Below are 13,768 nucleotides of genomic sequence, written 5' to 3'. Positions count from 1 at the left end.
AATTCCACTTTATTATTTATAGAAGACAAAAGGAACTGCAGATACTGGCCTACAAAAAAGACACAAAGTGCTGGAGAAATGTAACAGGTCAGGCAGGATATGTGGAGAACATGGATAGGTGACGTTTCAGATTGAAGAAGGGACCCGACCCAAAACCTCACCTCTCCATGTTCTCCACAGATGTTGCCTGACCCGCTGAGTTATGGTGCAGCAGTATCTATGGAGCTAAGGAAATAGGCAACTTTTCGGGCCGAAATCCTTCTGGAAATAGGCAACGTTTCGGGCCGAAACCCTTATGGGTTTCGGCCCGAAACGTTGCCTATTTCCTTAGCTCCATAGATGCTGCCTGACCCGCTGAGTTACTCCAGCACTCTGTGAAACGTCACCTATCCATGTTCTCCACAGATGCTGCCTGACCCGCTGAGTTACTCCAGCACTCTGTGAAACGTCACCTATCCATGTTCTCCACAGATGCTGCCTGACCCGCTGAGTTACTCCAGCACTCTGTGAAACGTCACCTATCCATGTTCTCCACAGATGCTGCCTGACCCGCTGAGTTACTCCAGCACTCTGTGAAACGTCACCTATCCATGTTCTCCAGAGATGCTGCCTGACCCACTGAGATTAAGAACAATGTTCTTAATCTATATTTACACAGTAAATGACTAAAGTTCCTTTTGCTGATATCATCAGTAGGTAAATATAGGTGAAAGCAGTAAACCTCCAGTTTCAGGTACAGTTTCCTCCCAGCTGTTATCAGGCATCTGAATCATCCCATCATCAACCAGAGAGTGGTCCTGATCTCCCATCTACCTCATTGGAGAGCTTTGATTTTTTTTAAATAGGACTTTATCTTGCACTAAACATTATTCCTTTAATCCCTCATTTGTATACCGTGAACAGCTCGATTGTAATCGCATATAATCTTTCCACTGACTGGATAGCACGCAACAAAAAGGCTTTTCACTGTACCTCAGCACAGGTGACAGTAAATTAAACTAAATTCTGGAATAAAGATGAAATTTGGTTAATATTCCATTCTAGATTTACACCACCGTAAAGATATAACTTGAAGTGAAGAAGTTTTGAATTGAACTTTGCTTTGCAATGAACTAGTAATATTCTGTTGAAACGATATTGATCAGAAGTATTGAACTCGTTTGTCTCTCCGTAGCTGCTGCCTGACTGAAGTATTTTCAGCATTTATTTCAATCAGTAAATCAGCGAGACAGGCATCATCTCTGGAGAGAAGGAATGGATCGAGCCCCAAATGTTTTTGTGTCTATCTTAGGTATAAACCTACACATTCCTTCCTACACATTTATTTTAATAAAATATGCTTCCTGGTTGTCTATATTTTGTTTAGTTCAGTTTAGTTTATTGTCACGTGTACCGAGCTACAGTGTAAAGTTTTTTGTTGTGTGCGAACCAGTCAGCAGAAAGGCAATACATGATTGCAGTGGATCAATTTACAGTGTATCGATACATGATAAGGGAATAACGTTTAGTGCAAGGTAAAGTCAGCAGTCTGATTAAGGATAGTCCAAGGGTCATCAAAGGGGTAGATAGTAGTTCAGCACTGTCTATTAATGAGGTAGATAGGGTTCAAGACTAGCCTCTCCAGAGCACTGCTCTCTGGTTGTGGTAGGATGGTTCAGTTCAGCCAGCCAGCCAGCCAGCAACTGGTGGTGGGGTTTTAGCTGTTATCCCCACGCCCACCTTGGTAACAGGGTCTGTGTTACCAGCTGTTGATGCAGAACTCACTCAACAAGTCATGCTTATGACACGCTGCGTGAGTGTAGGCTGGTACACCCGATATAGCACAGTTGAGTGTGGTATAGAACCACACTGATGTTATCCCAAGCAAGGTCATTGATATACTGTAAAGGCAAAGGAACCGTAGAGGTGTTTCGCCATTGCTAAGCAACACCTAGACCTAAACAACACATAAACCTAGACTGACTGGGGCAGCGACACGGTTCATGCTCGAGGGGCCGAGGAGGGTCGCGATGACTTCAGATAACGAGTCACAAACAGGTCACAGCTCCGCTCTATGATCTTTGGGTCAGACTTGCGACGCGGCGGAAGGAACGCCTTACACCTGTTCACATTTTCTGACCAAGGTAAGAATCGCTTGGGGGTCTGGCCGGTGGCACTGGACCAATTCACATGTGTCCACCTCGACAATTAGACCCCCCTCTCCCGTGAATGCAATCTGCCCGGCCCGGGATTGGAGGGGTGAACGCCGTCACATAGATAGAGCAGGTACACAGCTTTGTGTGTGGTTACATATGCTTCATCCAAAACTTGAACAATGTTACTGAAAACTTTATTTTAAAAGTGTTAGGCTGGACTCCACGTGTTGTGATTGATTTTTATAAGAAATTAATTCAATTAGCGTGAAATTAATTCGGGATGTATCGGAGAAGGGTCTCGACCCGAAACGTCACATATTCCTTCTCTCCAGAGATGCTGCCTGACCCGCTGGGTTACTCCAGCATTTTGTGTCTATCTTTGGGATGCATCATATGTTAGTTTGAACAGCTCTGCCCGAGACTGCATGAAATCGCAAGGAGCTGGAGATGTGGCCCAGTCCATCACACAGACCACACTCCCCACCATTGTAGATGTAGCCCAGTCCATCACACACACCACACTCCCCACCATTGTAGATGTAGCCCAGTCCATCACACACACCACACTCCCCACCATCGTAGATGTAGCCCAGTCCACACACACCACACTCCCCACCATTGTAGATGTAGCCCAGTCCCACACACACACCACACACTCCCCAGCATTGTAGATGTAGCCCAGTCCCACACACACAGACCACACTCCCCACCATTGTAGATGTAGCCCAGTCCATCACACACACCCCACTCCCCACCATTGTAGATGTAGCCCAGTCCATCACACACACCCCACTCCCCACCATTGTAGATGTAGCCCAGTCCCCCACACACACACCACACTCCCCACCATTGTAGATGTAGCCCAGTCCATCACACAGACCACACTCCCCACCATCGACTCCTTCCACACTTCACGCTGCCTCAGGAAATAAACCAACATCATCAAGTAACTTTTTGACCCCGCTTATTCCCTCTTCTTTCCAACAGCTCAACCTTTCTTCAGACTGAAGAAGGGTCTCGACCCGAAACGTCACCTATCCCTTCGCTGCATAGATGCTGCCTCATCCGCTGAGTTTCTCCAGCATTTCTGTCTACCTTCGATTTTTCCAGCAACTGCAGTTCCTTCTTAAACATTTTGGGTCGGGACCCTTCTTCAGTCTATCTATGTCCTCCAAAGATGCTGCCTGACCCGCTGAGTTACTCCAGGATTTTAAGTATTTCTCCTACAGGCTAAGGTATAGGCCCCATCTTCCAACCTACATTGTTGTGGACATTGGACTTTTTCACTGGAAGTGTAACTCTACCAAACTGTGAAGCTGTACTCTGCACTCTGACATGCTTCTCTTTGCATTACTAGTGAGTTATAAAGCAAGAAGATGGCTTTTGGGCCAACTTGACCATGACAACCAAGATGCCCCATCTACTCTAGTGCTAACTGCCAGCATTTGGTCCATATCCATCTAAATTATCCTAACCATGAACATGTCCAAATGTCTTTTAAATGTTGTTTAAATATTTAACAGCCCCAACTACCCTCTATGGCATCTTATTCCATACACCCACCCCCCTCTAATTCCCATTAAATCCTTCTCCTCTTGCCTTAAGCCAATGTCCTCTGGTTCTTGATTCCTCTACCCTAGGTAAAGGACTCCTTGCATTCACTGTATATATACCCCTCATCATCTTATACACCTCTATAAGATCACCTCTCAGCCTCCTGCGCTCCAAAAAATAAAGTCCTAGCTTGCCCAACCTTTCCCTGTAGCTCAGGCCCCTCGAGTCCTGGCAACATCCTCGTCTATCTTCTCTGTCCTCTTCCCAGCTTAATAACATCCTTCCTATACCAGGGCGACCAAGTCTAAACTCAATACTCCAAATGCGGTCTCACATAAGTCTTCCAAAACTGTAACATAATGCCACAATCTCTACACTCAGTGCCCTGACTGACGAAGCCTGTTGTACCAAACAGTCAGGTCGGGGGGGGGAGTTCCCCCCCGCCACGGGTACCATGTAATCCCGTGCTACCTGCTCCATGGACGGATAGTTGGCGACTAAACCGTCTCCCCCACCTGGTTTGCCAGGTGAGGAGGGGGCTGTGGACCCCCCAGCAGGACCACAAACAAGACCCGTCAAAGGGCAGATGAGCCCCTAGCGAGCCAACGGCCATCCACATTTCAGTAGAAGTTGCGATCACTGTGGTACACGGCATTGTAAGGCACCGCGCCCGTTGATGTTTGCAACCACGATGATGACCAAACGCCATCTTGCTCGCCTACCTACCTGTGACGCCACTATGTACATGTACTGCTTGATCTCCCGGCTCTACAACACTCCCCAGACAACACTCCCCAGAGCCTGCCCTGCCATTCACTGTGTAGGTCCGGCCTTGGTTTAACTTCCCAAAATGAAACACCTTGTGCTTATCTGCATTAAACTCCATTGCCCATTCCTCAGCCCAGCTGACCGAGGACCTGCTGTAATTTTTAATAATCACCTTCATTGTGTATGGTTACTTGCGTATGCCCTCGTGTATAGTTTGATCTGCGTGACTGGTCAGCATGCAAGCAAAGCTTTTCACTGTATGTTCGGTATACTTAACAATAATAAACCAATAATAATTGTGTAATTCAAATCAAAATAGAAAGACAATTGTGGGTTTAGAGTAAATATATGACTGCCTGGTTATTGTATTACAAAAGTATTTGATGGTTTGTGATCCCAGGTGATAATTCAGATAGCCATACATCATGGAAACAGGTTCTTCAGCCCAACCTGTCATGCTGACCAACATGTCCCATCTACACTAGTCCCACCTGCCTGCGTTTGCCCAATATCCTTCTAAACCTGTCCTATCCATGCACCTGCACAAAGGTGTTTTAAGCGTTGTGATAGTCCCAGCCTCAACTACCTCCTCTGGCAGCTCGTTCCATTCACCCACCACCCTTCACCAAAAAAGGTTTCCATTCATGTTCCTATTAAATCTTTCCCCCTTCACCGTAACAAATTATTATATGGTACGAATGTTAAATTTCCATGACCTATTGTCTACTGCGGTTAATACCTGTGTTGACATTTTACAGTATTGTACTCTAGTGAGGCATGGTTACGCAACGGGTAGAGCTGCTGCCTCACAGCGCCAGAGACCCCGGTTCAATCCTGACCACGGGTGCTGTCTGTACGGAGTTTGTACGTTCTCCCTGTGACCTGCGTGGGTTTTCTCGGGGTGCTCCGGTTTCCTCCCAAACTCCAAAGATGTGCAGGTTTGTAGGTTAATTGTCTGAATACACATGTCTGAAGAAGGGTCTCGACCCGAAACGTCACCTATTCTTTCGCTCCATAGATGCTGCCTCACCCGCTGAGTTTCTCCAGCATTTTTGTCTACCGTAGGTTAATTGGCTTTGGTAAAATTGTCCCTAATGTGTCGCTTTGGGGATTACTAGTCGGAGTGGACTCGGTGGGCTGAAGGGCATGTTTCCATGCTATATCACTAAACTGAAGTAAACTCACATGTGTAGGAAGAAAGGTCTTGACCCAAAACATCACCCATTCCTTCTCTCCAGAGATGCTGCCTGTCCTGCTGAGTTACTCCAGCTTTTTGTGTCTGTCTTGAAGTAAACTCAACCCTGGGATTCCACTTTGCCATAACATACCAAAATCAGGAGAGGAATAGATCGGGTAGACACAAAGAATCTCATGCCCAGAGTAGGGGAATCAAGAACCAGAGGACATAGGTTCAAGGTGAGGTGGGAAAAGATTTAATAGGAATCTGAGGGTTAACTGTTCCATACGGAACTGTTCCACACGGTGGGTGTATGGAACAAGCTGGCAAAGGAGGTAGTTGAGGCTGGGACTATCCCAACGTTTAAAGGGCCTGTCCCACTTGGCGACTGCCGGCATCATTGACTGACGTATCAGGTCACTGAAATATTCGCGATGTGACTCTGCGTGATGACACGTTGGCGCGCGCTGTTTTTTTCAAGCGTTCGAACATTTTTTTTGTCGCCGCTGGATTTTGAAATGTTCAAAATCTTTTGGCGACACTGATATGACGCCGGCAGTTGCCGAAAAAAATCGGCAAGTGGGACAGGCCCTTTACAAAACAGTTAGACAGGTACATGGATAGGACAGGATTAGAGGGATATGGGCAGGTGGGACTAGTTAGTGTAGATGGGACATATTGGTCGTGGTGGGTCGTTGGGCTGAAGGGCCTGTTTCCACACACTATCACTCTACGATTCTACTCCAGGCCGACCTTCCTTCCTGCTTTGTTGAAGACTTAGCTGCATGATACTATAAATGGGATGTTTTTATTACGAGGGCCTTTCACAATGCCAAAGCCAGCAACGATGACATTAAAAATAAATAAAAAAAGGTGGAGGAACTCAGCGGGACAGGCAGCATCTCTGGAGAGAAGGAATGGGTGAAGATTTGGGTCGAGAGTCTTCTTCAGATGTCATTAACCTGGAAAGAATGCAGAGAAGTGGTGCGGTTGGGCTGGCTGTAAGACTCTATAACTCTTACACCTGTGTGTTTTTTTTTCTTCCAGCAAACCCATGGTTACAATCCTGAAAACTACGGAGATGAAGTGACCTGTGGACCTTAAACAAATGAAAATCAAAGAGTAGTAAAAGAAAATAATCTAGGAGCAGTTGTGAGGTAGCGACGATGGATCAAGAGGAGGACCAGATGAAACTTGCCCCCAACCCCAAAAGGCAAAGCATTACCATCATTTCAGGAGGTGAAGCGAACGATAGCAGCAAGCTTAGTGTTCGCGCTATGTTTGGGAGAAGTGCTTCACTTGCACAGTCCTCAACAGACGATGATTCCTTTGGCACGTTGCGCCTGGTGTCGGGGAGGAGTACCTCCCTGGTCCCGGGCATCATCGACCGTGTGGAGGAAGGTCAGGGTGCCGGAACCAGTGGTTCCTCTATCTCCCAGCTTGTAGTCGATGGTGTCACTAGTAAATCGCAGCTGGAATCAAGGGAAAGCGCTTCCTCTGCTCTTGGCGTGAGCGAGAATGAGTCGTTTGAAGAGTCGAACAACCAATTGCAGTTCCCGCTCCAGTCCACGCGGAGCGCCTCCCTGGTGACCAGCTTCATCCGCCGCCCCGGGTCTGGCGTCCCAACGGCCGCCTTGCTGGGCATAAAACGCAGCACCTCTCTCGTCCCTGGGATCATTGACCGGCTGAATGTGGACAGCGCCGGCAATCTGCTCGTGCCGTCAAGGAGCTCCACTGGGCCTGGACGTGCAGGGGCAGCAGATGCAACCAGGTTTCACAAATCCTGGACTGACTTCGGGGCACGCAAGGCCCAGAGCAGTGAGTCCAAGTCCAACAAGGAGGGACAAAGCTCTTCGTACAAGCCCACCTCAGATGGGGCAGAGCAAGATCCAAAAGATGGCCGCAATTTGAGGCAATCTGCAAAGAGACCCTTTCCTTCAGGATCTGCAGAAGATCGGCAGAAAACTGGAGAGAGAAAGAGTTCCATTTCAACCAGTGGACCCAATGTTCAGAGCATTGGGAGCATAGGTAGAAAGGGTTCCATAGACACCTCAGGGCATGCTTATGTTCACCGCATTGTCAAACCTCCAAGGTCCAGATCTTCCTTCAGTGTACACGACCCATCGGAACCATTGAAATCCAAGCTGGAAGTGAAGAGGGCTTCATTCCAGACCTCTCTCATTGAAGGCTTTGCCGTGAGAGACATGAACTTGGATGAACAAGAAGATGGAGCAAAGAACCTTTGGAAGCGAATGTTTGGGCGCAAGGTGGCCAGGCGAGTGTTGTTCCTCCAGGAGCAGAGGACCATATTCATGCAGAAACACAAACGCGAGAAGGCAAACCTGGAGAAGAAGATCCCGATGGATCTGTTGACCAAGGAGTGGTTCGACGAGAACAAAACCACAGTGCAGACGCGCATTTACCTTCTGGAGAAGCTCTTGCCCACGCTCATCCTGGGCCTGGAGAATCTGCTGACGGAGGTTGAGAAGAAAAACCTAAACGTCCTGGACAAAGCCCATCCTTACTTCAACCCCATCAATTTCCTGGCCCAGTTCCTAATGCGCCACAACCCCAAATACTACAACCTCCCAGAAGATGATGCATACATCATTGGCCTTCAACATGTTACCCAGGAACTGAAAAACTATGTGGCTGATATTAAAGACAACAGGCAGGATTTTCTTTTTCCCATTTATACTTTGTTCTAGTTTATTAATGTAGAACCGTGGTATTCCCCCTTGCATGGAGTTCATGGTAAATATGAATAGGTCCAGGAGTTGGCCATTCGGCCCTTCGAGCCAGCACCGCCATTCCATATGATCATGGCTGATTATCCAAAATCCGTTTCCCCGTTCCTGCTTGTCCCCCGTATCCCAGCAGTGGACCATCTGAAAGAGTGGACACGGGTGTACTCAAAGAATGGAGAGTATTTGTAACTTCAACTATGAAGTAGAAACAAAGAACTGCAGGCATAAAGTGCTGGAGTAACTCAGCGGATCAGGCAGCAGCTCTGGAGATAAAGAATGGGTGATGCAATGCAACCCGATGCGTCACCCATCAGAGGTTATGAGGAGAAGGCAGGAGAATGGGGTTAGGAAGGAGGGATAGATGGGCCGAATAGCCTAATTCTGCTCCTGTCACTTCTGACCATACGGCCATCCTTTTTCTCCAGAGATGCTGCCTGACCCGTTGAGTTACTCCAGCACTTTGTGTCTACCTTCAGCTAAGAAGCTCCATGGATAGTGGGCGGCACGGTGGCGCACCTGGTGGAGCCGTTGCCTTACAGCGCCAGAGACCCGGGTACAATCCTGACCTCGGGTGCTGTCTGTGTGGAGTTTGCACCTTCTCCCTGTGACTGTGTGGGATTCCGGTTTCCTCCCACATACCAAGTACGGGCGGGTTCGTAAGTTCACTGACGTCTGCAAATTATACCTCGTGTGTCGGGAGTGGATGAGAAACATAGAACTAGTGTAAACTGGTGATCGATGGCCAGCATGAGCTCGGTGGGCTGAAAGGCCTGGTTGCACACTGTATCTCTAAACTAATAAGGGAACACAGTTGCAAATACCTGGTTAACTATTTGATCCCAAAATGTTGGCTAACTAGTTCCACAGTTGGTTCTATAGTTCCTGCCTCTAGCCCACACCTTTCTCCAGCCAACTAGCAACCTATCGGGGACCCTCCCCCTCCTTGCCTCAGGTTATCCGTTGCCGACCCCGATTTATCCTGTATTTACTTCACTTCCAGTTTTGTCCCCACTCTTCCACTTGTCCAGCACTGTCAAGTCTATAAATGCATGTTCAAAAGATTTGGAGCAGAATTAGGCCATTTCAGACCATCAAGTCTACTCAGCCATTCAATCATGCCAGTCTTTCTCTCAGTCCGAACCCCATTCGTCTGCCTTATGACAATAGACAATAGGTACAGGAGTAGGCCATTCGGCCCTTCGAGCCAGCACCGCCATTCAATGTGATCATGCCTGATCATCCCCAATCAGTACCCCTTCTCCCCATATCCCCAGACACCGCTAGCTTTAAGAGCCCTGTCTAGCTCTCTCTCTTGAAAGCATCCAGAGAACCAGCCTGCATGCTTACTTTCATTGTCTGATAGGTGGAGGCAATGGACAGACAAGTTTTAATGTCAGGACCCTTCTTCTGACAACTGAAAAAGGATCCTGATCCACAACATCATCTGTCCATTGCCCCTACAGAAGCTGCCTGACCCACTGAGTTCCTCCAGCACTTTGTCTATTGCTAAAAATTCCAGCATCTGCAGTTCCTTTTGTCCAAAATTTGATAGTCTGTTCTCTTTGTAAAGAAACATGGAATATCTTAAACCTTGTTGAACCAAATGTAACCAAGTCTTTAAACGTGTACTAAAATATAATTATAGCTAAATAATGTACTGGACTCACACTTTAAATGTCTGGATTCTCAATCTCTCAAAATAGCATTTCAATTAATTGTTGCTAATATAAATATTTTTTAAACTTTATTCTCATGTGTTTGTTAAAATTTGTAGTTTGCTTTGATAAAGTCTCCACAAATAAAATTAATATTTTTTGCCTCTGGGGTTTGTTGAATATGATAATATTCTACCTGCTGAGAGGGTCACCCTGTCTTTAGTCGGAGGGCGGTGAATCTGTGGAATTCTTTGCCACTGAAGGCTGTTGTGATCTCGTGGGTTTCCTCCGGGTGCTCCAGGTTTCCTTCCACATTCCAAAGACGTGCGGGTTTGTCGGTTAATTCCACTGTGCCAATTGGTGCATGTGATAATGAATGTAACTTGAACTTGAACTAATAAGCCAATTGGAACCAGATAGAGTAAAGGAAAAGATACAGAGTGCAGAATATAGTTCTCAGCATTGTAGCGCACCAGAGGCAGGTTGGTCGGGACCAGACAAGGAAGCTGCTTTATCCTGGACCGTCTTCAGCCTTTTGAGAGTTGTTATAGCCGGTCAGAGCTAATAAATTCATAAATGATAGGAGCAGAGTTAGGCCATTCGGCCCATTCAATCAATGCTGATCTTTCTCTCCCTCTCAATCCCAATCTCCTGCCTTCTCCCCATAACCCCTGACACCCGTACTAATCAATCTCCGACATAAATAACCAATGATGTGGCCTCCACATCTGTCTGTAGCAATGAATTCCACAGATTCACCACCCTCTGACAAGAAATTCCTCCTCATCTCCTTTCTAAAGGTACATCATTGTATCCTGAGGCTGTGCCCTCTGGTCCTAGACTCTACCACTAGTGGAAACATCCTCTCCACATCCACTCTATCCAGGTCTTTCACTGTTCTGTACGTTTCAATGAGGTCCCCCCCTCATTCTTCTAAACTCCAGTGAGTACAAGCCCAGTGCCGACAAATGCTCATCATAGGTTAACCCACTCATTCTTGTAAACCTCCTCTGGATCCTCTCCAGAGCCAGCACATCCTTCCTCAGATATGGGGCCCAAAACTGCTCACAATACTCCAAATGTAGTCTGACCAGCGCCTCGTGGAGCCTCAGCATTACATCCCTGTTTTTACATTCTAGTCCCCTCAAAATAAATGCTAGCATTGCATTTGCCTTCCTTACTACCAATTCCACTTGCAAATTAACTTCTTGGGAATCCTGTACCAGCAACTCCCAAGTCCCTTTGCACCTCAGATTTCAGAATTCTCTCCCCATTTAGAAAATAGTCTACGCCTGTATTCCTGCTACCAAAATGCATGACTATATTAGACAATAGACAATGTGTGCAGGAGGTGGCCACTCGGCCCTTCGAGCCAGCACCGCCATTCAATGTGATCATGGCTGATCATCCCCAATTAGTACCCCGTTCCTGCCTCCTCCCCATATCCCCTGACTCCGCTATTTTTAAGAGGCCTATCTAGCTCTCTGTTGAAAGTATCCAGAGAACCGGCCTCCACCACCCTCTGAGGCAGAGAATTCCACAGACTCACCACTCTCTGTGAGAAAAAGTGTTTCCTCGTCTCCGTTCTAAATGGCTTACTCCTTATTCTTAAACTGTGTGGCCCCTGGTTCTGGACTCCCCCAACATCTGCCACTTCTCTGCCCACTCTCCCAACCTGTCCAAGTCCTTCTGCAGAGTCCCTGCTTTCTCTACACTATCTGCCCCTTCACCTATCTCCGTATTATCTGTGAACTTGGCCACAAAGCCTTCAATCCCCTCGTCCAAATCACAACGTGAAGAGTAGCGGCCCCCCGCACCAACTCCGCTAGTCACTGGCAGCCCCCCTTCATTGCCACTTTTTACCTTCTGCCATCCAGCCAACCTGCTATCCATGCTCGTATCTGCCCTTTGATACCGTGGGCTCCCATCTCGTTTAGCAGGGAGGAGAGAGTGAGAGGCTGAGAAAGGTCATCCTTGAGCCCAAGACCTTGGCAAATGAAGGGTTGGCAGCCAACGATAGAATGGTTATGTTCAGAGGAAAGGCGTGTGTGTGTCAGATTCAGATTCAGATTCAATTTTAATTGTCATTGTCAGTGTACAGTACAGAGACAACGAAATGCATTTAGCATCTCCCTGGAAGAGCGACATAGCAAACGTTGTGTGAGTCAATGTCGCTGTGATGATACTTGCAAGGAAGATGTTCCACTGTGCCCGTACCCAACTGTATTCATGGATATGATAATAAGGGGCGGTCACGGTGTTGCAGCGGTAGAGTTGCTGCCTTACAGCGCTTGTAGTGCTGGAGACCCCGGTTCCGATCCTCACCACGGGTGCTGCCTGTGCGGAGTTTGTACGTTCTCCCCGTGATCTGTGTGGGTTTTCTCTGAGATCTTTGCTTTCCTCCCGCATTCCAAATACGTACAGGTTTGTAGGTTAATTGGTTTGGTGTAAATGTAAAATTGTCCCTAGTGTGGAGTTAGTGTGCGGGGATCGCTGGTCAGCCCGGACTCTGTGGGCCGAAGGGCCTGTTTCCATGCTGTATCTCTAAACCTAAACTGAACTTGATCTTGAGCACAGAGTCATGGAGTCATGGAGTGATACAGCATGATAACAGGCCCTTCTGCCCAACGTGCCCACTCTGACCAACACTAGTCCCACCTGCCTGCGTTTGGCCCATATCCCTCTAAACCACCGTTACTGACTTCCTCCTCTCTCGGAGTATGGAACGAGTTGCCGGAGGAGGTAGTTGAGGCTGGGACTATCCCAACATTTAAGAAGCAGTTAGACAGGTACATGGATAGGACGGGTTTAGAGGGATATGGACCAAACGCTGCCATGTGGGACCAGCGTAGATGGGACATGTTGACCGATGTGGGCAAGTTGGGCTGAAGGGCCTGTTGCCACACTACATGACTCTATGCACTGTGACCACACGCCACTCTGACCCTGGCCACAGGCAAATGAGCCACAGCTGGAACTGATTAATGGTTATTAGACTAATTAATCTGAACCATGTCCTTATAAACCCGGGGCCCAGTTAGAGGGAAGGTGTTGCTGGCTTGGTTCGAGATGATCTTGTTTGCTGTTGGAAATAAAGAACCAATCTGAAGAAGGGTCTCGACCCGAAACGTCACCCATTCCTTCTCTCCAGAGATGCTGCCTGTCCCGCTGAGTTCCTCCTGCATTTTGAGTCTGTCTTCAGCCTATTGGGCGAGTTCACCTTACTGTGTGTTCCTTGCTGAAGTGGTGTCGTGACTGATGTGTCCGCAGCTTATAAGACCCTGTGATGTAACGACACAGTTAAATACTGGATACAATACTGGTTAGTTTATTGTCACGTGTGCCGAGGTACAGTGAAAAGCTTTTGTTGCGTGCGACCAGTCAGCGGAAAGACAATACGTGATTACATCGAGCCCTTTACAGTGTGTAGATCTGTGATGAGGAAATAACGTTTAGTGCAAGGTAAAGCCAGCAAAGTCTGATCAAGGCTAGTAATATAATAATGATCAGTATCACTAGGTAACCAGAGCCCATTGTACACTTTGCCCTTCAACAGTCAGAGTATTGAGTATAGGAGTTGGGAGGTCATGTTGCAGTTGTATAAGACGTTGGTGAGGCCACATTTAGAGTATTTTGTTCAGTTCTGGCCACCATGATTCACACACAGAGAGTGGTGAATCTGTGGAACTCTCTGCCACAGAAGGTAGTTGAGGCCACAGTTCATTGGCTATA

The 13,768-nt window shown here is 47.4% G+C and overlaps 1 protein-coding gene across 1 annotated transcript in view; it reads left to right on the top strand.

Annotated features, from left to right (window-relative positions):
• Positions 1-4,479: 4,479 nt before the first annotated feature.
• The window catches only part of LOC129710475 (EF-hand calcium-binding domain-containing protein 5-like), a 59,278-nt gene continuing 49,989 nt past the window's right edge, over positions 4,480-13,768 (top strand). Inside the window, exons 1-3 of the mRNA XM_055657431.1 lie at positions 4,480-5,395; positions 6,682-8,341; positions 8,512-8,583. Coding sequence (XP_055513406.1) covers positions 6,801-8,341; positions 8,512-8,583 — 1,613 coding nt within the window. The 5' untranslated portion in view covers positions 4,480-5,395; positions 6,682-6,800. The remainder of the gene's footprint in view (positions 5,396-6,681; positions 8,342-8,511; positions 8,584-13,768) is intronic.

Source organism: Leucoraja erinacea, chromosome 28 (assembly GCF_028641065.1).
Source record: "Leucoraja erinacea ecotype New England chromosome 28, Leri_hhj_1, whole genome shotgun sequence".
In the NCBI taxonomy this organism is placed as follows: Eukaryota; Metazoa; Chordata; class Chondrichthyes; order Rajiformes; family Rajidae; genus Leucoraja; species Leucoraja erinaceus.
The sequence above is the reverse complement of the archived record's forward strand: the minus strand, read 5'-3'. Positions and strand labels throughout refer to the sequence as shown.